The sequence below is a fragment of the Nicotiana tabacum genome, chromosome 24 (genome assembly GCF_000715075.1).
Source record: "Nicotiana tabacum cultivar K326 chromosome 24, ASM71507v2, whole genome shotgun sequence".
Taxonomy (NCBI): domain Eukaryota; kingdom Viridiplantae; phylum Streptophyta; class Magnoliopsida; order Solanales; family Solanaceae; genus Nicotiana; species Nicotiana tabacum.
Genome location: NC_134103.1, coordinates 93,275,727 through 93,300,774, shown reverse-complemented (window position 1 = coordinate 93,300,774; position 25,048 = coordinate 93,275,727). Strand labels below are relative to the sequence as shown.

General features: G+C 36.0%; 2 protein-coding genes across 12 annotated transcripts; one reads left to right on the top strand and one right to left on the bottom strand.

The window, feature by feature from the left end:
• Nucleotides 1–507: 507 nt before the first annotated feature.
• Nucleotides 508–20,502, top strand: LOC107814994 (alpha carbonic anhydrase 7-like). The gene is made up of 7 exons (XM_016640503.2): nt 508–707; nt 1,110–1,321; nt 17,525–17,631; nt 17,758–17,866; nt 18,767–18,934; nt 19,033–19,086; nt 20,220–20,502. The coding sequence occupies exons 1-7, from the start codon at nt 620–622 to the stop codon at nt 20,298–20,300; spliced, it is 819 nt and encodes a 272-aa protein (XP_016495989.1). The 5' UTR covers nt 508–619; the 3' UTR covers nt 20,301–20,502.
• A 217-nt stretch (nt 20,503–20,719) lies between these two features.
• On the bottom strand, nt 20,720–24,769 carry LOC107814949 (E3 ubiquitin-protein ligase RZFP34-like). Of its 11 annotated transcripts, none has more exons than XR_012706520.1 (13): nt 24,600–24,768; nt 24,353–24,450; nt 24,179–24,266; nt 23,998–24,057; nt 22,779–22,811; nt 22,603–22,680; nt 22,476–22,519; nt 22,057–22,061; nt 21,840–21,922; nt 21,627–21,749; nt 21,476–21,549; nt 21,353–21,394; nt 20,720–21,266 (listed from the first exon to the last, which is right to left on the bottom strand). XR_012706520.1 is itself a non-coding variant. In XM_075247254.1 (11 exons), the coding sequence occupies exons 1-11, from the start codon at nt 24,675–24,677 to the stop codon at nt 21,260–21,262; spliced, it is 654 nt and encodes a 217-aa protein (XP_075103355.1). In that variant the 5' UTR covers nt 24,678–24,769; the 3' UTR covers nt 20,720–21,259. The 11 variants fall into 11 exon arrangements, 6 of the variants coding, with proteins under 6 accessions (XP_075103355.1, XP_075103352.1, XP_075103353.1 ...); XR_012706522.1 differs by having other exon boundaries at nt 21,154–21,249; XR_012706518.1 differs by having other exon boundaries at nt 21,353–21,549.
• Between the last annotated feature and the right edge of the window lie 279 nt (nt 24,770–25,048).

Here is a 25,048-nt window from a genome sequence, read left to right as displayed (position 1 = left end):
TCAAATCTTTCATTGCGCCATGGATCCATTTGTATGGAACGAATATATCCGAATTTTGAGCAGCAAAACTATATGGAAAAAGGCTTTGTTTTGAGAACGGAATCTAGGTCAACGGACGAACAAAGAAGGAGAAGCAACCATAGATTCCGAAGAAGAAGCCATGGACTCCAAAGAAGGAGAACCCAATACAAAAGACTGGATTTTGATTAGCATTCAATGCACGTTGACTAGTCTTGAATGATAGGCCTTCTAGATTGTTCAAATATGGTCTTACTAGCTTGGCTTAAGAAAGACATATTAATTGCAAAGGAGTTCATTAATTAGGTAGTAAAAAACAAAGACGACCAGTAAATCTACTGATTTCCATTTCTTTTTCCACATGTTGTTTTTCTTTTTTAATTTGTCGCCATATGGTCTTTTATAATAGTGTCCAATAAAATTTGAAAGAAGAAACTGATAGGAAAGTCTCATGTGGCAGCCACATAGGGAAAATACACAGATTACGAACTTTTATTTCCATAGATCTCATCTATATAAAGCCACTAAGTGAAACCCTCTGAATATCACAATTTATTCTAACATTTTTCTTCTCCAATAAGTAAAACACTAGCTCCTAGCAATGAGGCAACAAAGATATTTGTCAGTCTTGGTCTTGTTTTATTTGGTTCTCTTCTTCTTTGCAACATCCATTAGAGCGCAAGAAGTTGGTAAGTGCTACCATATTTATTTTGTGGGTTTGATAGCCTAGTGCACTAATCTTTTGTTATTGGATCGAAAAAATGAGACAATAATGTTGTTTGGCCCTAATTTTCTGATTGTGAAAATAACGATATTCTATAGTTGCTCTCAAAATAATAGCGAAAATAATTTAATTTTTTTTATGTATATATATATATATATATTTGTATGTTATATACAAAAAATGTAAAAAAAATTATATATTTTTGCGGCTATTAAATGTAAATAGTTTCGACCGCGAGTTTAAAGTGATCTTTGTCCTTTTCTGATCGTATATATAGCTGGAGCTTATTGAATTGTCATGTATTACTTTTTTTTTTTTTAATTGTTTGATTTATTGATATTTGGTTTATGGTGTTTGTGATATATAGAGGATGAGAGGGAGTTTGATTATGCTGTAAAAAGTGAGAAAGGTCCAAGAATGTGGGGAAAACTGAAGAAAGAATGGGATGCTTGCAATAAGGGGGAGATGCAGTCTCCTATAGATTTGTCGAATGAAAGAGTTAGAATTATTCGAAAGCCAGAAAAAAGGAATTACAAGCTCTGCAATGCTACTGTTAAGAACAGAGGCCATGACATTTCGGTAAGTTTTTCAAAGTTAATTCGTGAACTTTCTTTTTGTTTTTTGAAAATGAATACCATTGTAAACTAATCAGAAAACATTTTAAACCTGTCCATTGAAAGGATTTCATGAAATATTTGTTCAGAAATTTGTGTTGTGGGACAAGAAATTTTAAACCTGTCCAATCATGAAGATTATCTTGTCCCAAACTTTTGCTTTAATGGTAAGAGCTCCAGACATCACTTGTAGCTTAGGCGCATATCACGAAAAATTCAATCTGTCACAGTAAACGTTTTATATTTAAAAATAGATTGAAAAAAGTCTTTGGATACCCATCTATATTAATGAGTATAAATTTTTCAACAACAACAAAAATAATCCAAAATTTTCCAAGAATATTGACGACAAACATGTTTTTTCGTCACATATTTGTCGATACTTCTTGGACTAATTATTCCAATCCCATCATAATCTATTATTATTATTTGTACAATTATTTATTATATTAATCAATACGTGACTTTATAGTTTCTTTGTCCAACAAGGCAACAACCCCTTTCCTTCTATCCAGGACAGGCTGCAAACTAGCCAACCCTACAAACAACTTGATAATTGGATACTTTGTGGCGACCATTTTATACACTAGAACTTAAGTTATCATGTACATTGATAATTTTTTTAAAAAAATTGTACGCGATTGATACAATTTAATTTATTAAAATTAGTTAATTTTACTTAAGTATATTAGCATTTAATACTTACAATAAATATTTATCGACAATAAAGCTCAGGAGTTAGGGGAGAAGTTGTTGGCTATGAGGGCCTGCATGAGTGGGGGGACGCATCTAGTATGTGGTTCACGACTACGGATTGCATAAAGGTAGCTGCTAGAGAGATCTTAGGGGTCACGAAGGGCTCTCCTGGGGGTCATATAGGGGACTGGTGGTGGAATAGAGAGGTTCAAGATAAAGTGAAAGCTAAGAAAGCTGCTTATTTGAAGCTAGTGGAGAGTACAAACGAGGAGAAAAAAAGGATTTATCGGGAGTGTTACAGAAAGGCAAAGAAAGAGGCGAAGTTAGCAGTTACGACAGCTAAGAACGCGGTGTTTGCTCGTTTGTATGAGGAGCTCGAGGGCAAAGGCGGGAACAAGAGGTTGTACCGGTTGGCCAAGGTGAAGGAGAGGAAAGCCCGCGACTTAGACCAAGTCAAGGGCATCAAGGACGAGGATGACAAAGTGTTGATGGACGAGGCACTCATTAGGAGAAGATGGCAGACATACTTCCATAAACTGTTAAATGAGGAGGGGGATAGACGCATTGTGCTGAGTGAGTTGGAGCACTCCGAGAGTCGGCGGGATTTTGGGTATTGTAGGCGGATTACGATAGAGGAGGTGGAAGGGAATTCTGCGTAAGATGTGCAGGGGCAGAGCGGCGGGGCCAGACGAAATCCCGGTGGAATTCTGGAAAAGCGCGGGGCGGGTAGGTTTGGAGTCGCTCACTGAGCTGTTTAATGTTATTTTTAAGACAAAGAAGATGCCCGAAGAATGGAGGTGGAGTACGATGGTTCCGCTTTATAAGAACAAGGGTGATATCCAAAATTACAACAATTATAGGGGTATCAAGTTGTTGAGTCACACTATGAAGGTTTGTGAGAGGGTGGTAGAGGCCAAGGAGAGGAGGTGTGTGTCTATTTCCGAGAATCAGTTTGGATTCATGGCGGGGAGTTCGACTACGGAAGCGATTCATCTAGTAAAGAGATTAGTGGAGCAGTACAGGGAAAGGAAGAAGGATTTGCATATGGTGTTTATTGACCTTGAGAAAGCATACGATAAAGTTATGAGGGAGGTCGTGTGGAGGTGTTTAGAGGTTAGCGGTATTCGGGTATCGTACATTAGGGTGATTAAGGATATATATGGTGATGCTAAGACTCGGGTGAGGACTGTGGGTGGTGACTCGGAGCATTTCCCTATGGTGATAGGGTTGCATCAGGGATCGACTCTTAGCCTATTTTTGTTTGCCTTGGTGATGGATGTACTGTCGCGTCACATCCAAGGGGAGGTGCCTTGGTGCATGCTATTTGTCGATGATATAGTGTTGATTGACGAGACGCGTAACGAAGTTAACGCGAGGTTGGAGGTTTGGAGACAGACCTTGGAGTCTAAAGGTTTCAAACTGAGTAGAACCTAGACAAAATACTTGGAGTGCAAATTCAGTGACGAGACCCATGATGCAGACGTAGAGGTTAAGCTTGATGCTCAAGTTATCCCCAAGAGAGCAAGTTTTAAGTATCTCGGGTCTATTATTCAGGATAACGGGGACATTGATGAAGATGTCGCGCATCGCATCGGAGCGGGATGGATGAAATGGAGGCTCGCTTCTGCTATTTTGTGTGATAGGAATGTGCCGCTAAAACTTAAGGGTAAGTTTTATCGAGTGATGGTTCGACCAGCTATGTTGTATGGGGCTTAGTGTTGGCCAGTCAAGAACTCTCACGTGCAGAAGATAAGAGTAGCAGAGATGAGGATGTTGAGATGGATGTGTGGGTGTACCAGAAGAGATAGGATTAAGAATGAAGCTATCCGGGACATAGTGGGAGTAGCCTCCGTGGAAGTCAAGATGCGAGAGTCGAGGCTGAGATGGTTCGGACATGTTAAGAGAAGAAGCATTGATGCCCCTGTCAGGAGGTGTGAGAAGTTGGCCATGGAGACTTTGAGAAGAGATCGAGGTAGGCCTAAGAAGTACTGGGGAGAGGTGATTAGGCAGGATATGGCGCTGCTTCAGCTCACTGAGGACATAACATTTGATAGGAGGGTGTGGAGGTCAAGGATTAAGGTAGAAGGTTAATGGATAGTTTATAGTTGTTCACTGATAGTCTTAGTAGCATGTATGTCTCTTCATATTCTTAGATTTTTATTACGTTATGTGGTTTTGTTCGCTTCAAGTATTGTATTTTCCTGTTGCTATTATTGGGTATTACTTATCCTTATCTCTCCCTTTTTCTTTTCTCTTCCATCTTTCTTCCTTCCTTGCTTTCCTTTTCTTCTTCTTGCCCTTCCTAAGTCGAGAGTCTATTGGAAACAGCATCTCTACCTGCATTAGGTAGGGGTAAGGTCTGCATACAGACAACCCTCCCCAGACCCCACCTGTTGGGATCAAACTGGATTAGTTGTTGTTGTAATTAACCTAATAAGCAACCCAACTGTATGTACATACTTTTTACACAGTTGGTGGCCAATACATATAGAAATTAAGCAACTTCTTTAGAGCTGCTAAACGACCACCTATGAAAAGACTATCATAACCTTATTCGAATTTTGCGATATTTTCCCAACACTTTTCCCTCCAAAACATTCTAATAAATGCAGTAACCTATTCCTATTCCCAAAACAGATTAAGCAACTAAAATTGATCCATATTTTCATACGGATGAAGATGAAAAATCTCTACATATTTTGTGTATTTTATGTGTATAACAAATTATACAGTTTATTTAATTTTAAAAAATTATATGCTTTATTTAATAAAAAAATATAATATACGTTATATTCAATATGAATTCAAACCAACACATCAACAACGAAACAAACCTTTCATTTTTTTCTCCTTAAGCTAAATATGAATTCAAACTAAGAAACTTTGGCGGTGCAAGAAACATTAACTTGTTTGAATTTAATATTTATTCTACCATACTCGTTTTAATATTACAAATAAAATTAAAAATTATTTTAATAATAACTTTTACTCTATTACTCATATCCAAAATATGATTTTTCTTATTATATTTCAAAAGAGAAAAATATCATCTCAAATTCAGTCTTATCCTTCTATTCTTAAATTGGACCCCATTTTCAAAAAAACTATTTTATACTTTTAAACTTAAACTAGCGATTCCCAATTAAGATATTAATCATAAAAAACTATTTTCTTATTTTTCTGAACACATTATATATAATGTTGCAACAAAACTCCTACTATTTTTTTTGTTTTTCTATATAGTGTTTCCAAAAATGAAAATAAAATTATGAAATGAAAGAAAACGGGTCATGTAGTTAGTGATAACTTTTAAAATAAGAGTCTAATCTTTTACGTAGAAGCTTTCAGACGCTATTTACTATACAAATAGGAATCAATCATAATTAATTTGTCTAAATTTTTCTTAATCCTTAATAAATTGGATCATATTTTCTTAATCCTTATTAGATTTTTCTAAAAAAAAAATTAAACTAGCGACTCCCAATTAAGATATTAATCATAAAAAACTATTTTCTTATTTTTCTGAATACATTATATATAATGTTGCAACAAAACTCCTACTATTTTTTTGTTTTTCTATATAGTGTTTCCAAAAATGAAAATAAAGTTATGAAATGAAAGAAAACGGGTCATGTAGTTAGTGGTAACTTTTAAAATAAGAATCTAATCTTTTATGTAGAAGCTTTCAGAAGCTATTTACTATATAAATAGGAATCAATCATAATTAATTTGTCTAAATTTTTCTTAATCCTTAATAAATTGGATCATATTTTCTTAATCCTTATTAGATTTTTCAAAAAAAAAAAATAGGCTTTATCCTAAAAGTATCAAGTGATTTTTCTCAATACGCCACTTAGCTTAATATCAAGCTTAACTATCCTAATTTTAATATAACATAAATATAAATATTTTTACTGTATTTTTTCTTTGGCATGCGGTACTTTCAATCATTGAAAAGAAGGTCAATTGCCTCAGCTTAGTAGTAGGTAACTTATTACATAAACTCTTAAGCTTAAAATACTTCTCACATCGATTTATTTAAACGAATAAAGCATCAACCCAAACCACACAGTTTCAATTCCTTTTAAAAAATGTGTACATATCACGACCCAAAATCCAACTAGTCGTGATGTCACCTAACCCAACCCGTTAGGTAAGCCAATTTACATATATCTGATTCAAATAATATTTAACTAACTCTATTAACTCCCCAAGGACTGATAGTACAAATCATGAGCTTCTAAGATTAGAATTTACAAAGATGGTATGAAATAAATACACCATCTGTTTGTAATGTACATAAACAGATTTACTTTATAAATCTAAGGCTACCATGAACAAAAGGCAGCTACAACCGGAACGCAGGTACATCTTCAGATCCAGCTCCCAACGAACATAGCATCATCAACAACCAACATCTGCACGCAAGGTGTAGAAGTGTAATATGAGTACAACCGACCCCATGTACTCAATAAGTAACAAACCTAATCTTAGGTTGAATATAGTGACGAGCTTACACGAAGGTCAGAGTTCACTCCAATAACCAATAACATCTCATAACAATACAATTTAAAGCAGCACAAGTAATAACTCAATAATAGAATGCTCAACTCGTATACAATTCCGAAAAATAAACATTTTCTTTTCAAGTATAACAGTAAAACTCAAATCCTTTGCCGAAAATCACCAAAAATATGAGTAAGTATGAAAACTATGATTTTTCAAAAATTCCTTTCAACAATAAATAAAAAATTTTATTTTCTTTTCACATAGCCAATGAAAAATGCATCACTATGCCCATATGCCAATATGTGTGAGAAGTCATGAATAACGTGATACCATATAATATGAGAAAAATGCATCTCTATGCATGTATGTCAAGTGTGCATGTCAATGCGATGCACCTCAGTGATAAAACCATATGCATACTCTCAGAGTATCATTTCACTCAGTCCTCCCAGTCACTCAATCCTCTCAGTCATTTAGTCCTCCCAGTCACTCATGCCTCACAGTCACTCAATCATCCCAAGTCACTCGGCACTCACACTCGGTAGGTACTAGCGCTCACTTGGGTTATGTGTAGACTCCGGAGAAGTTCCTTCAGCCAAAGTGCTATAACAAGCCAATCATGGCAAAAATCAGTCACTCATGCTGCGGCGTGCAACCCGATCCCATAAATAATAATAATATATATATATAAAGCCAATATGGCATGCTACGACGTGCAACCTGATCCCGTAATCATCCTCACAATCAGGCCCTTGGCCTCACTCAGTCATCAATCTCTCCAGTCTTTCGGGCTCACAATGTCATGAAAATCAGCCCAAAAATGATGATATGATGAATCAATAAATAGCAATAAAGACTCAGAGATGATATGAAATGAATGAACATGAATGAGTGATTCTTAAAGAAGGAATTTCCACTTTAGCGGGAATAACAACTTTAGTACCATAAACCAGTAGGTAGGCAGTTTCCCCCATTGATGTGCGAATCTCAATAGCTCTAGTACGTAGAGATTTCCATGATTTCAGATAAGTTCAGGTAACTACACAGTTCACACAGTGTACGCCCACAGGCCTATCACCTAGCATGTACATCACCTCAACATCAAACACATAACACATGTAATTCAGGGTTTATACCCTCAGCTCCAAGATTAGAAAAGTTACTTATCTCGAACAAGACGAATCCAATGTCGAGCAAGCTAAACAATGCTCCAGAGATTCCATTCAGCGTGTATCATCTTTTGAATGGCTCGAATCTAGCCACAATTAATTTAGTTTAGTCCATATAATTATAGAAATTAATTCCATATCAAAATACTAATATTTTTCACAAAATCCGAAATTACACTCCAAAAATTGCCCAGTGGAGCCCACATCTCGGAATACGACGAAACTCACAAAATTCGATAACTCATTCAATTACGAGTTCAACCATACTAGTTTCACTCAAATCCGACTCCGAATCCGTATTCAAATCTCAAAAAATTGTTTTATGAAATTTCTATAATTTTTCCCAAATTTCCATCTCAAACTAATAATTGAATGATGAAAACAATGATATATTCATGTATGTTAACCAAATCCGAGTTAGAATCACTTACCCCGATGAATTTCTTGAAAATCCCACGAAATATCGCCACAAACCGAGCTCCCAAAGTCCAAATATGAAATAATACTCTAACTCTCGTTTATTAAGTACAAAAATCTGATTCCTCATTGTTTTGTGCGGTCCGCACATTCCAGGTCCTACGGTCGCACACCAAATTATGCGGCCGCACTTCAACACTCTATAGTACCAGACTTTACTAAAATGCACATAATGGCTTCAACTTTCGTTTTTGAATCATCTCCAAATTCGTTGTAGATTAAACGAAATAAGCCTCCGAAGTCGGACCATCGAACCTGCCGAACCCCTGAAGTGCGGCCGCACACAAAATTGTGCGGTCCGCACTTGTTCTCTGTGGTTCGCACTTTTCCTCTGAAGTGCGTCAGCACTTAAAATTATGTGGTTCACACTTTTTCAAAAGTTTGATAACAACATTTGAGTGCCGAAATGCCCGGACAGCGCTCAAAACTCACCCCGAAACTCACCGAGCCACTCGGGATCTCGTTCAAATATACCAACAAGTTCCATAACATAACCACGAACCTACCCGAGGCCTCAAATCACATCAAACAACATCAAAACGTCCAATCGCACCTCAAATTAAAATCTATGAATTTTGAACTTTCAAATTCTATATCTTGTGCCGAAACACATCAAATCAATCCAGAATGATTTCAAATTTTGCACACAAGTCATAAATGACATAACAGAGTTATAAAAAATTTCAGAATTAGATTCCGACCCCGATACCAAAAAGTCAATTCCCCCGTCAAACTTTTTGAAAAAATCAATTTTCGCCATTTCAAACCAAATTCCACTACGGACTTCCAAATAATTTTTCGGACATGCTCCTAAGTCCAAAATCACCATATGTAGCTATTGGAATCATCAAAACTCCATTCCGGGGTCGTTTACACATAAGTCAATATCCGATCACTATTTTAACTTAAACTTTAAACCTTGGAACTAAGTGTTTCAATTCATTCCAAAACCTCACCAGACCCGAACCAATTAACCCGGTAAGTCATAAAATAACTGTAAAGCATAAGTTGAGCAGTAAATGAGAAAACGAAGTTGTAATACTCAAAACTACCTGCCAGGTCATAATAGTAGATTATGTTGGAGATATTATTTGCATTGAAAACTACTTTCTTCTTTATATATATATTATCAGTTCAAAATTTGTATTGATAGTCCTTATTAGATTTTATCCTATATTTTATTAGATTTTGACTTTAAAGTATCAAGTGACTTTTCTCAATATATCACTTGGCTGGATATTATACTTCATTATCCTCCTTTTAATATAACAAGTATTAGAACACACGCGATGCACGAAGAATATGAAAGAATAAAAATCATGTCAAATTATGATCCGACTTTTACATGTATCATCTTATTTTTTATTGAAAGGTACTCAATTGGAAAAACGCTATGAAGTTAAAAGAATTAAATCCTAGTTACGAATATTTTTGGATAAAACTCAAATATACAAATTATGGTTCCGCCTTTGGAGAGACTGTGTCACGACCCCATTTTCCCCTCTGTATGGTGTCGTGATGGCACCTAGTTTCTAACACTAGGTAATCCTAACAATTTACGGAATCAATGAGTAATAAACTGAACTCCCATCTCAACACATGATATATAGATATAAAAATGTCATTCAATAATTACAACTCCCAAACCCGTTGGAAACAAGTCACAAGCTTCTAAGAGCAAATACTAAGTGTCTCTATACATCAGAGTCTAAAGAAAGATAAGTAATACAACATAGTAAGGATAGAGAGGGACTCCGAGGTCTGCATACCTAGAAGTCTCCACGTACGGTCCGGCTCACTGGCATCTAGTCTGGTGGAAAGAACCTGGATCTGCATAAAAGGATGCGCAGAGTGTAGTATGAGTACGCCACAACGGTACCCAATAAGTGTCAAGCCTAAAATCGGTAGAGTAGTGACAGGGTCAGGTTAGAGCCTTACTGGTTTAAAAGAAAAGTAAAGCAGATGATATAATAATATTTTTGAAATGACTGAGAATTTAAACATTAGTGTTGTATGATTGCCATGCCTCGCCTTATGAAGGCGATGGGACAGCTACAAAGGTGTTACAATCTGGGTTCTTTTGGCAATATTATTCAAGGATACCCATGCATTTGTGAAGAAGTGTGACCAGTGTCAAGAAACAGGGACAATCACTAAGAAGCATGAGATGCCTTTGAATAACATCCCGGAGTTAGAGATTTTTAATATGTGGGGGATAGACTTTATGGGACAGTTCCCATTGTCCAGAGGAACAAATATATTTTGCTAGCAGTTAACTACGTGTCAAAATGGGTAGAGGCGATTGCATTGCGAACCAATGATTCCAAAGCGATAGCTACTTTTGTGAAGAGGAATATATTCTCGAAGTTTGGGACTCCACGCGCCTTGATTAGTGATGAAGGGATACATTTTTGTAATCGGTTGTTGAATAACCTTCTAGATAAATAAATAAGAATATATTATACTTAAATGAATATGTATATTTTATTCTAAAACTAATATATTTCAAAATTAATATATTTGCCATATGTAATAAGCAATTACGTTTTCCTTATTTCCCCCCAACATATATCAAGTTTTAATTTAATTATTGAGATTACATATATGAAGTTTAATTATATTTTTAGAGTTTTAATCTGCTGCTTGAAATTCTTATATTTTAAATATTTTTTTGGCTTTATTTATGTGATGTATCCATATACAATACTATGACTTTTATTTTTAGAATTCAAATAATTTTCTCATTTTAAATTTAAATCAACATTATTTTGCTATGTTACCTACACCTGAATTTTTTTATTTTATATGTTTTCCTCTTGTTGTTTTTTGTTTATTATTATTGAATTATACATTATTTATTTATATATTAAATTATCATATCTTTTATTAGCTTACCATTAGGCTTAATATTCTTGCTAATTACTAGTGGCAAATTGCTTTCTTTTTAAGGTGTGTTTGATATGAGGAAAAATGATTTTCAAGTTAATATTTTTCATGATCAAGCCATGCTTTGGTGTTTGGTAAGATGAAAATCATCTTAAAAACATGGTATGATCGAGCAATATATGGATATTATTCTCACTGGTTGATATTATCTTAACTTGCTATGTGTTTTAGTTTCCACTTAGCTTATCCATATTGCATATTGTCATTCTTTTAATAATATATAGATTTACTTTTGTCTTACTTTATAAATATATATTTTTGTATTTTATTTAAGATCTTATTCTTCTCAAGCTCAAAATTTTATTAATTTTTTAAAACTCATCAGACTAATATTGTAAGTATATTCATTTACTTTTTTTCTTGGTAAATAGAGAAGAGACCGATAATATTATGTTCGTTAGTTCAATCAACTTGATTTTCTCTCTAAGCCTTGCAGCCTCTCTTGAATTTATCTCTCAGTTTAAACTTAAATTTAAATTTTAAATATTTTCAACTTTCAACTAAAAGAGTAAATATAGATTGTCAAAATTAATACGATTTTATTATAATATAATTATTTTCTTACTTTATAAATAAATTGTGTATTTTATGAGAGATCTTATTTTGTTGTTTGGTATATTTTTAATTTTTTAAAGTCATCAAATTGTTAATATCATAAGTAATTTTTTACTTTATTTTATTTTTTAACTTACCCCAAAGTAAAAATAGTCATAGGTTATTTCAATCTACGTCTTTCTATATTTTTTTATTTTTTTCTATTATAACTTTTTAATTAATGTGTGTGTGTGTGTGTGTGTGTGTGTGTGTGTGTGTGTGTGTGTGTGTGTGTGTGTGTGTGTGTGTGTGTGTGTGTGTGTGTGTGTGTGTGTGTGTGTGTGTGTGTGTGTGTGTGTGTGTGTGTGTGTGTGTGTGTGTGTGTGTGTGTGTGTGTGTGTGTGTGTGTGTGTGTGTGTGTGTGTGTGTGTGTGTGTGTGTGTGTGTGTGTGTGTGTGTGTGTGTGTGTGTGTGTGTGTGTGTGTGTGTGTGTGTGTGTGTGTGTGTGTGTGTGTGTGTAAATATCAAGCTCGATCATTTTAATATAATATAAATAAAAATATATATTTTATTGTAATTTTTCTTTATCCTGCGGTACCTTCAACCATATGAAGGTCCATTGCCTGAGTAATACATATAAAAATATGTATTATATATTCACACATCTCTTTCTCTCTAAATCACCGGACCTCCGGCGGACCAGGTAAGACCCACCCCGCCCCACCCCACCCCTTATCTTCTTTTCCTCTCTTTCTCTCTCATGCTTTCTCCTTCTTCCCGTTACTTCCCTTTTCCCCCTCCCTTTCTTTCTTGTTTTCTTGTCCCCCTTTTTGCTCCCCAGATCTCCCCTCCCTCTTCCCTTTCCTTTTTCTCCCTTCTTTCTCTCCCTTATACCTCGTCTCTTCCACCTCGTTCCCCTATTTTCTAGCGCACTAACCTAGCCTAGCGGCGGTGGCAGACACTATTTTCCAGCGAGCCTCAGGCGAAGCAGGCAGAAACTTTCAAAATATAGCTATTGTGGACAACACCTTTCTCAGCACTCGTTGTGACTTCAGGTTCTATTGTTCTTACTTAAAATTTGCTATTTGTTAATATTGGACTCGTGTGAGTTGGTACCTCCCGTTTTCTAATTTACCTTTGTTGTGTTAGTTAAATTGTTTTCCACTTAGTTCGTATTAGTTTATTCATCGTATTAGTGTGCATGTAGTTGTAACTTATCTTTTTCTGGTTTGGTCTGTTATATTGTGCGTGATAGTGATTCCCCTTACTCTGCCGTAACTATAGTGGATGTGGTCTGGGATGGTCGAGTGAGGTCATGTCCTCGGGGGGTGGGGCGGGAGGTAGGGCAGGGGTTAGAAGGTAGGGCAGAAGGCAAGGGAGGTAAAGGGAACAATGGTGTCTATAGGTTGAGAATTGGGTCATGGAACGTAGGTACATTGACGGGTAAGTCTATTGAGTTGGTGAAGATCCTCCAGAAAAGGAGGGTCAATATAGCGTGTGTCCAAGAGACTAGGTGGGTAGGGTCGAGGGCGAAGGACGCGGACGGGTATAAACTTTGGTACCCAGGAGTCCAGAAAGGTAAGAATTGAGTGGGCATCTTGGTGGATAAGGAACTTAGAGAGTCTGTGGTCGAGGTTAGACGAGAGAATGATAGATTGATGATTATTAAGTTGGTGGTTGGAGAGTGCACCCTAAATGTCGTTAGCGCCTATGCACCGCATATGGGCCTAGATGAGGAGGTTAAACGACGCTTCTGGGAGGGGTTAGATAAGATTGTGCGTCAGGTTCTGCCTACTGAGAAGCTATTCATAGGAGGGGATTTCAATGGGCATATTGAGTCGACTGCAGGTGGTTATGGCGAGGTGCATGGAGGCTTCAGTTTTGGGGAGAGGAACGGAAGAGGTACATCGTTGTTGGACTTCGCTAAGGCTTTTGGGTTGGTGATTGTGAACTCTAGCTTTCCAAATAGGGAGAGGCATTTGGTTACTTTTCAAAATGCGGTGACGAAGACTCAGATTGACTATCTTCTCCTTAGGAGAGGTGACAGAGGAATGTGCAAGGATTGCAAGGTGATTCCGGGTGAGATACTCGCGACGCAACATAGGCTCTTGGTGATGGACATTGGTATTATGTTAAAGAGGAGGAAAAAGTCTACTCGAGGAAGTCCAAGAATCAGGTGGGGAACCTTAACTAAGGATAAAGCCCAAGAGTTGGAAGGGCGGTTGTCGGCTATAGGAGCTTGGAGGAGCAGCGGTGACGTGAGCACTATGTGGTCAGCGACAGCAGATTGTATTAGGGAGGTTGCGAGAGAGGTGTTAAGAGTCTCGACGGGCGTCTCTGGTAGGCACAAAGGAGACTGGTGGTGGAATAAAGTGGTTCAAGGTAAAGTGGAAGCTAAGAAGTTGGCGTACCTGAAGTTAGTGGGGAACATAGATGAGGAGGAGAGGCGAGCATGCATGGAGAGGTATAAGACAGCTAGGAATGAGGCTAAGCTGGCGGTCACAGAGGCTAAGACTGCTGCATATGGTCGTATGTACGAGGAACTGGGGAAAAAGGCGGGGAGAAGAAGTTATTCCGGCTGGCCAAGTGGAGAGAGAGGAAGGCTTGGGATTTGGACCAAGTGAGATGTATCAAGGACGAAGATGGTAGAGTATTAATGGAAGATGCCCAGATTAAGAGGAGATGGCAGACTTACTTTCATAAACTTCTGAATGAAGAAGGGGATCAGGATATTGTGCTAGGCGAATTGGAGCATTCCGAGAGTCACCGTGACTTTGGGTACTGCAGGCGTATCGAGGTTGATGAGGTCGCGGGAGCTATGCGTAAGATGAGTAGGGGCAGAGCGACCGGGCTAGACGAGATTCCGGTGGAATTTTGGAAGTGTGTGGGGAGAGCAGGTTTGGAGTGGTTGAGTAGGTTGTTTAATGTTATTTTTAAGGCGAAAAGGATGCCGGATGAGTGGAGGTGGAGTACGGTGGTCCCATTGTATAAGAACAAAAGTGATATCCAGAGTTATAACAATTATAGAGGTATCAAATTACTGAGTCATACCATGAAAGTGTGGGAGAGGGTGGTTGAAGTGAGGGTAAGGATGACAATGTCTGTATCCGACAACCAGTTCGAGTTCATGCCGGGTCGTTCTACTACAGAAGCTATACACCTTGTTAGGAGGTTGGTGGAACTATACAGAGAGAGGAAGAAGGATCTGCACATGGTCTTTATTGATCTAGAGAAAGCGTATGACAAGATTCCTAGAGAAGTTCTCTGGAGATGCCTGGAGGCAAAAGGTGTATCGGTTCCCTACATTATGGCAATTAAGGACATGTATGATGGGGCTAAGACTCGGGTTAGGACAGTAGGAGGCTACTCTGAGCAGTTTCCGGTTGTAATGGGGTTACACCAAGGTTCTGCGCTCAATCCGTTCTTATTCGCCCTCGTGATCGACGCATTAACACACCATATTCAAGGGGAAGTGCCATGGTGCATGCTATTTGCCGATGACATAGTTCTGATTGATGAGTCGCGAGCCGGTGTTAACGAGAGGCTAGAGGTTTAGAGACAGGCTCTTGAGTCTAAGGGTTTCAAGTTGAGCAGGACGAAGACGGAATACCTGAAGTGTAAATTTAGCGCTGAGCCAAGGGAAGTGGGCGTGGATGTGAGGCTTGAATCACAGGTCATCTCGAGTAGAGGCAGCTTCAAGTACCTTGGTTCGGTTATCCAGGGGGTAGGGGAGATCGACGAGGATGTCACACACGGTATTGGGGTAGGATGGATGAAGTGGAGGTTAGCATCTGGAGTCCTGTGTGACAAGAGAGTGCCACCAATACTCAAAGGTAAGTTCTATAAAGCGGTGGGGCTGAGTGTTGGCCCGTTAAGAACTCACATATCCAGAAGATGAAAGTAGCAGAAATAAGGATGTTGAGGTGGATGTGCGAGCACACTAGGATAGATAAGATTAAGAATGATGTTATTCGGGAGAAGGTGCACGTGGCTCCCATTGATGACAAGATGCGGGAAGCGAGTCTTAGATGGTTCAGACATGTTCAAAGGAGAAGCCCAGATGCTCCGGTACGGAGGTGTGAGCGGCTGGTTGTGGAGGGCACGAGAAAAGGTAGAGGGCGGCCTGAGAAGTATTGGGGAGAGGTTATGAGATAGGATATGGCGAGACTCCAAATTTCTGAGGACATGACACTTGATAGGAAGATGTGGAGGTCGAGTATTAGAGTTGTAGGTTAGGATGTAGTTGAGTCTTGACTTACTTCGTACCATTGTGGGACTAGCCACGTAGGGTTTTTGTCTAGGGTAGCTAGTGACAATGTTGTATTTTACTACTTCGCTTTTTAGTGCATATCATATTTACTAGCTATCATCTTTGCTTTGCATCTTTCTTTTGCATTTCATGGTGTTCCTATTTTTTCTATAATTGTTGTGGTGATACTAATGTTGTCTCCTCTTGTCATTTTGTCTTTGTGTCTTCTTGAGCCGAGGGTCTTTCGGAAACAGCCTCTCTACTCCTTTGGGGTAGGGGTAAGGTCTGCGTACACACTACTCCTCCCCAGACCCCATTAGTGGGATTCTACTGGGTTGTTGTTGTTGTTATTTATGTTAGGTGGTTAATTCAAATATTATTTGGAATAAGTTAAATTTTGAGATGAATCAAAGAAAATTACGTTTATTGTATTATTTCTTTTGTCCACTACGTCCTTTGCTTTAACTTATTGTTTTTGCTAGAAGATCATGGACAATTTTTTTCACATTAGTTCTAGTTAAAATTTACAAATATAATTATGATAAAATAATTTCAAATATACTCATGTATGACATGATAATTATTAGAAATGAAATAAACTTTCTCACTATTAAACACATAATATTAGAATACAATCATATAGTTTATTATATATTTCATGTCATATTATAGCTAGAGGATTTTTATTTACAGTCGCGTTTTTTGTTATTCCTTTATTTTGTAAGAAAAACCAACGAGTATGTTCATATTAGCATACAACAAAAAAATGAAAAGAATAGCTTGATGACTTTTCAAGATTTTAATAAAAAATTCAGTTACGAAAAGATACCTCCGATTAAGAAATGCAGATTCTAGTAAAATAGCTAAGGAAAACATGTATACCTATTTTCTATTTCCGCATAATAAATATTCATATAGTTTTTAGTATTTCATCAACTGCGGCCAATCTGATTTATGCAAATATTTAGTAAAAATGTGTAAAAAAGATGTATAAATGTATTATATTTTTATATAATAAAAATTTAGTTAATAGTCATATTTATAAGATATACCTAGATTTTCCTAAGTATGAAATTAGTGTGGTAGAAATGCCTTTTTCGTTTTTTTTAAAAATAGTTTTCTTATAAAAGCTGTTGACAGCTAAGTTTAGAGACAGCTGGTCGGTGACCCAAATAAAAAATTGCTAATTACAAGACGAGTCTAATGTTTTATTCTTTGTATTTTGAGAATGTTACACGCACTTCTGTAATCTTAAAGATGCTTACCGACTTTAACATCTCTCTTTCCTTTATTAATGATTACTTTATTGTATTTTTTCGGTGTTATAGAAAAATCTGCCTTTCTTCACGTTACAATGTTTCACAAAAGAAAAAGAAAAAAAAAACTGATTTTTCCTCTCTTACCAATTCAATTTTATTTTAATAATCACATGGGGTATGGTAACCCTCCTCCTTTATCTGTGCTTAGGACTGTTAATGTGAGTTTGGCGGAGTTGATACAAGACATATATATGTAGAATATTTTAGAAAACAAAGCATTAATTAAGTTCAACTAAAGATGTAATCAATGATAAATGGTATTGTTGCAGTTACAATGGCATGGGGACGCTGGATCTGTTTTGATAAATGGAACAGAGTATCCTCTACAGCAAGCTCACTGGCACTCTCCTTCAGAGCATACTGTTAATGGCAGAAAGTAGGAGAATATATTCCTTTATTTTTCTGTCCCTCTACTTTGTCAGCTTTACGCTAAGCATCCTTATAAAAATTGGATAAGTTTAATTCCTATTTTATTAATATAATGTTATATATTTTGGGACAGGTATGCCATGGAAATGCATATGGTTCACTTAAACGAAAATGCGACAAATAAGATAGCTGTGATTGGAGTCCTCTACAAGTTTGGCAAACCCGACAAATTTCTCTCTAAGGTAAAGCTCCTCTGTATATATAATATTATAATACTCCACATTTTAGTTTTCATATATTTTAGTTTGACTGAAAACACTAAGTTTACCCTATGGTCTTAAACTAAAGATATATATAGTGAACCAAAATGTTTTGAATCTTACGGTCTTAAACTTGTCATCTAGTATGTTAGAAGAAAAATGATATTTTTTTGAAACAGATTGAAAATAAAGAAGGTAAGACAAATAAATTGCAACACAGAGTATGTCTTAAGATATAAATTTGTATAAGTCCATACTCTTAAGTGACAAAGATGTAGTGAATGCATAGATATTCAACATTATCAGTTTTAAATTCCGATTCTCCTTGTTGTGCTTACTCATCACAGGAAATTCTTTAGATTTTGGTAAAAGACAGATTTTCTCCTCTGATTGAGCCCCTCTATTACTGATCAGTACTAGTTGAAAATGATATTTAAACAACTTATTGAATGAAAGCAGAAACGGAGGGAGGAAAGCAGTTTTCGCAGGGTTAACATATCTATACTTGTCGATGGTTGACATTGGATATATGTTTTACTTCAAGTGGAAGAATAAATTATACTTACTAACTCTTTCTTGTAACCACTAATCAAATTATTCAGGAAGTTAAGAGAGGAAATCAGTTCTTGGATTCTTGCATAGTTAATATATCTAAACTAGTCAATGTTAACATTGGATATTTTTACTCAAGTGGAAGAGTAGATTAAACATACCAAATCTTTCACGTAACTACTAATCAAATTATTTAACATAAACGTACCTACTCTTTCTTGCATGCAGTTATCAAAATTTTTAACCTAACCCCAATTTAACTTCTCACTTTTTGAAAGCTGAAAGTGTGCTATTTTCTAACGCAAGTGGTACCATTAATTTTGTTGGCAGTTGATAAGAAATATATCATCTATGATTGACAAAAAGGACGAAGTGAAAAATGCGGGCATGATTAATCCCAGAGAAATCAAGATTGGTAGCAGAAAATATTATAGATATGTGGGTTCACTCACAGTTCCTCCTTGCACTGAAGGAGTCATTTGGTCTATCAAAAAGAAGGTAGCAACTTGACACACTAATTAAGTCCTCATTTACTAACGTATTATTCAGATCAAGATAAATTATTTGATATATACTGCAACTTGAATCAAAATTAGGTACGGACTATTTCAAGAGATCAAGTTAAATTGCTTAGAGAAGCCGTTCATGATGTAAGTTTCCTTATCTCCACAAAGAGTTGTGTTAGGTATATGACGGAAGTCATTTACTATGAATAATATTAATTTTCTACTAGTATATATTAATTAAAGACTATTAATAAATGAGATAGTGTTTCAATAAAATATTTGAGTATTAAAGGTTGATGGATTGAGTAAGCCACATGAAATTAAACATTATGGTAATTGTAATGAAAATGACGTCCGTCCATTCATGAGATTAGAAGTCCATTTCCCCTTTCTCTGGTAACCAAATGCCAACGACTTCCTCGTAGAAAATATTTTTCGAGAGAATGACTTTCGTCAACCATCGCAAGTGTCTATATTTTATATGTTTTTGAAAAATTCTCAGGAAACCCCCAACCCCTACCTTTCGGGTGTGTACTGAGTAACATAATCACTGTGCAATGGCTTGCAAATCATACATGAGATGTAAACCGCACTAGGCAAACCTGATGCGACGGGTTCTAACTGAGGAGGCGGTCGGTGATTGATTTCAGGTCTCCCATGTGGGAAATTACTCACCCAAACCAACTCAGCCAACCCTTGCGGGCCACTAAGTGTCTATATTCGTGGAAATAACACGGGCTAGCCAATTTTCGGACTGGTAATTGAAAAATAGCCAACATTTGCAAAGTCATTGAAAAGTAACCACTATTTTGCTGCAACATGGAAAGTTACAGCATAATATACTGGATATTGGTGAACCTGTGTATGAACTTCCAGCATATTATGCTGAAACTCCAATACACGGAAAGTTCCAATATAATATACTAGATATTTGAACACTTGTGTATAAACTTCCAGCATATTATGCTGGACCAGTATATTATACTAGTACTCCAGCATTTTATGTTGGAACTCCAGTATATTATACTGGAATATTTTTCGGATTTTGAACAGTGTTTTCGTTCAAATTTATCTTTACATGAAAAGTAGCTAAATTTCGATTAATTTTTAAATTGTGGCTATTTTTCAATTACCATTTGTAAATCTTGCTATTTTTTAATTTCACCCTCTATATTTTCCTATCTGCACTGAGTTTCTTTCATTGTTAATATTGGATAGGTAGAGTCTTTCGCTTGTACGCTTGGATTTTTGATACTATAATCTACTTTTGATTGCAGTATGCTGCAAGTAACGCAAGGCCAATGCAACCGCTAAACAAGAGACCGGTCTATCTTATGGCACCGGGAGCTACTGTTTGAGATCATTATTCTTTAATTTCGTATTTGAAGTAACAAAGATGGCTGTTAACGTTAAATTCTCTTTATTGTTCTTATTTTGGCTAAAGCAAAAAACTTGCTACATATGATTTGTTCTGAATCTTTTGTCAAGGCAAAGTGCTTGCTGGAAAGAAACCCAAGAGAAATGCATAATAGAAATTCTTTTCCTTTTTCTTTTTGGCAACATTGAGATTGGAATCTAAGACTACATGGTTCTACTTCCACTTTATACATCACTAAGCTATAACAGACGGATATTTTAATAATAATAAGCTTGATAAAGTTAAATAAGCACATCTTTGGTGAACCCTATCTACTGATAATGGCAATCAGAAAAGGAAAAAAACGTGGTGTCCCTAAAGCATAAGGAACACAAAAGCAATAAAATTTGCAATTTAGGATGAAAATAAGAAAAGATCTAATTATTTAAAAATGGCTGAAGGATTTTTGGTTAGACTAGCTCACTAACAAGCCTTAGACTATTTGGTCTTCTTTCTAATTCTAGACTAGAATTGAACCTAATCCCAGGGTATTGTTGGGCCAATGAACCAAACCATCCCAATTTTCAATACACTTCGGTTTCCCAATTTATTTGGGATTTAAGCGTAGTTATTGTTGTTGTACAGGATAAAGCCAAAAGATCCACAGTCCACAGCTAAATCAACAACCTCCAAATGATGTTGCCTTAAACTTGCCTTGAACATTGATACAACGATCGGTGGTTGACATTTGACAACAGCAACAGGAAACAGAATGCAACTCTTAGGTCTCCATTTAATTTAAGAACCTTAAACCTCAGCTAACCATTTCTTCAATGCTAGATGAGCATGAACCGGGGCCTCCTCTCGTCTGCCTTGTGTTATTGGACTTACAGTTAGGGCACTTACGTGCGACAATATGGAAGTTAACCTCTGATGTTTTCCCACAATCACTGCAAAGAATCAAAACCTGAACAATTGAAACAGAAATTCAAATGTAAAATAAGAGTATCATACTTGAATAAAATCACAAAGGTAGATATGACTTTCTCTCACCATCTTATTTTGATACATTTCAGGCATAGGTGTTGATGCAACCTAGAAGTAGAATATAGATGAAGTTAATCAGTGTGAAGAAGATATTTGAAAATAATTTTAATCAAGTTGTCATATGCGTACCTCCTGGTCTAGTTTTTCCCAAACACGAGACATATCATAATATGATCATAAGCAAACAGAACAAGAATATATACCTGCGTCCCCACATTGTTAAAACGACGGGATTTGAAGGGGGGCAGGTTTAGGAATCAGTATCTTTCAGTAGACTTACAACATAAGAACAACAATAACTGAAAGCTTATTGGAAATGCTGTTCCATTTGCATCACACATTCCAGATGCATTGTGTGTCCACAAGGCAAGACAGTAATGTTCTTTGTAGTGTCAAAAATATACTGCACAAAGTGATACCAGCAATAAATAAATAAATTGCCATTTCAATTACACCTTCTAAAATTTCGTTTTTCCTCAAATTTAGCGCTTGCCTCAAAGCGAACAGGGCAATTATGGTGCATTGCTCTTTCTACACAAATATGTGATTCCTTCATCAGATTTGAATAACAGCACTCTAAAAGCAGGAAAAAGGAAAGGTTAACAGATTTTCTGTTTCTGTAACTAATCAACTAAACAAAAAACTGATGGTCGTAGGAGCTTTTGTTGCAGAATAGTATTTCATCCATAAGAGTAAAGCATCTCACTCACCGCATCTGTTGCAGTGAAAGAAATTATTGTTGCCACCAGTTATGCATTTAAGCATTTTGAGCAGGAAATGAAAAAAAAAAAAAGGAAAATATTAGACACGATATAACACACTTCAAACGTAAAATGGATGATGAGCATGTTAAGTAATATGTCCTAATTTTCACTCCAATACTATCCATGATCAACCACAGCCCACAAGTAAATTCTAATGAACGAGATGAAGCATTTATGGAGAATTAACCAACAAGTGTTTTTCCATTTCATACTAAAAATGGTCGGCAGGAGAGATTTCAGATAAAATGTTTTATGACTAGGTCAATGTCTCAGATATCGTTGACTTTGTGTTCAAATGAACGGAAATGTTTAGGAAAATGTATCAAAGAACTGAAAGTTTAGAGCAATATTAGTAAGACATGAACCTGCAGATTCCACATTTATCACAGTGGTATTGATCCTTGGAAACCTAAAAATAGAAATTAGCAAGATTAAGAATACGACATACAGTGAACCAAGAACGTTTGAGTAGAATGATCTTCAGAAACTTACATCATCATCAAAGAAGTTGCATTTTGAGCAATAGTACTTCCCCATACAAACCCCACAATTAACACATATTTGTTGAACCTAAAGCGCAATCAGGGTTAAAAACCAGTTTTAACCATGCTGCAACAAACATAAATATATAATGACCTGAATAAGTTATTAACTTCCAGAAAACTCACATCTTGTTCTGTGTTACATAATGAGCAAATGACCTGGAAAAAAAATCATATGGAGCTTAATTGTTGAAATAGTCGACAAAGTAGGAATGAAAAACAAGAAAATATAACAAACACACATTCATTCTCACATCAAAAGAAATTTAACTAACATGGCAGAGGAAACTTAAACTGACACAGATGAAACAGAATGGTTCCTCATTCAACTCTTTCTAGTTTATTAGAAACGAGTATGATGAATTAATGATGTTTTTTTATCTTTTTAGTTGTTTCGCAGGATCGGTCACTCAAGACTTTTGGTCTTTATTCAGACCCGATAAAAAATGGGATCACTTCTTGCGGACTTGCTGAGAAAGATTCATGTTGGGCTCAACCAACGCAAAGATACTCTTAATATGGTGTGATATTGTCCGCTTTGGGCCAAGCTCGCACGGTTTTCCCAAAAGGCCTCACACCATTAATAGATCCCTACACTGTACATGTAGGTTCCCAATTTTTTGGCTACCAATGCAGAACTTTGTACGTACACCAATAATTCTGATCTAGTTCATGGCTGACTAGAAGTAGAACGCAACTACTCTGGTGGTATTAGTTAAATATGGTTCTGAAAAACCATCGCTCAATAAATCCAAGGCATTGATCGCATACTCCTTATTTCACCTACTGCATTCTCAATTTGGCGAAATTTCGACTTGCCAATAGGGGGTTTCCAAGTACATGACCAAATACTTATTACTTCTTGGGTTGTAATTTCTATCTTATTAGGTTCAGCCACTATAGCTTTCATAGGAAATGTAATAAAGAGATGAAACAAACATAAAGAAAATAGTTAGTAACATCCCTATTTACATAAAATAATCATCTGGTGACGAATTAAATAGTGTATCCACGTCAAAAAGTAGCAATTATCCATATATAACTAAAGATAACAAATACGAGAAACTCAGCAGGCTAATATTAGTAGTTCCACAAGTATGAAACTAGAAGGAGAGCCTGGGAGCAACGGTAAAGTTGTCTCCGTATGCCATGTAGGTCATGAGTTCGTGCCGTAAAATTAGCCACCGATGTTTGCATTAGGGTAGGTTGATCACAACCCATAAACGCGAGATGCTTCGTGCACCGGGCTGCACATTAAGTACGTAACTACAAAGATCAGAACCTTCACCTTCATACAAATTGAATCTTTATAGAGCAGGAAAAAGGTGGCATAAAAACTACTAACCCTTTTTATATCATGGCGAGGAACATCGTGCCGTTTGAGTGGATCAACTTCCAACGAATTCTGCTCAAATTTGAAAGGATAAAAAAAGCTTATAGCTGATTACAATTTACAACAGAAGATATAAAAACCAACTCTCTTTTTTTCTTTTTCTTTTTTTGGTGAAAAGGAAAAAAGTTTAGACCTTTGAATCATTGTGGCAGTGCCTGCAATCGAATATCTCATCACAACAAGGTGCTCTAATTTTGCATCTCCTTCTATAATGCGAGCATCTAAAGAGAAAAGAGAAGTTAAAAAATAATAAAACATAAACTCGAATTTATTTTAGATATTAAAATAATCAAGCATGAAAAAATACCCGAAATTCCCAGAAGCCATTTCTGTCATAGATTCATCAACAGCCAATGAATGTGAAATTCCTTGTTCGTGAGAACCAGTTTCCATTTTCTTCACCAACTAATATTAAAATCAAAATAATTTAAAAAGAAAAGATATATATAAATAAGCTCTTTGTTAGAAATACAAATATAGGCATAAAAGAAAAGTTTGAAAATGGATCAAAATCAGACCTTTAACAGATTAAACGATTAAGGGTAAAAGATTACGCTAAAATTGAGTGGCTTTTGGTTGATAACATGAAGGTTTCTTGCAAGAACCTTGATAATCCCAAAGGCCAACCCCATAGTACTGATGACGAGGCGACACGCCAGAGTTTGGCGGATCTAAAGTTACTCAAACCATCTTTCCTTTTTCTCTATGCTAATAAAATAATCCCTCTGTCTTATTTCTCTTTTACTAGTAAAAATTACTATTAATTAGGAAAGAGATTAGATTATTCTTTCCTTATTTATATCTTAAGATATATTCTCTCTTTATTGAATATTTATTATATTTATATGTTATCTCCATCTTCAAGAACAATTATTACTAAGAGTAAAAAAGAAAATAAACAATCAATTTTGTCTTAAACTTTTAAAATAACAAATAATTTGAGACAACTATTTTTAATAATCACAACTGTTAATATGAGACACATGGAGTAGTAAATACACAA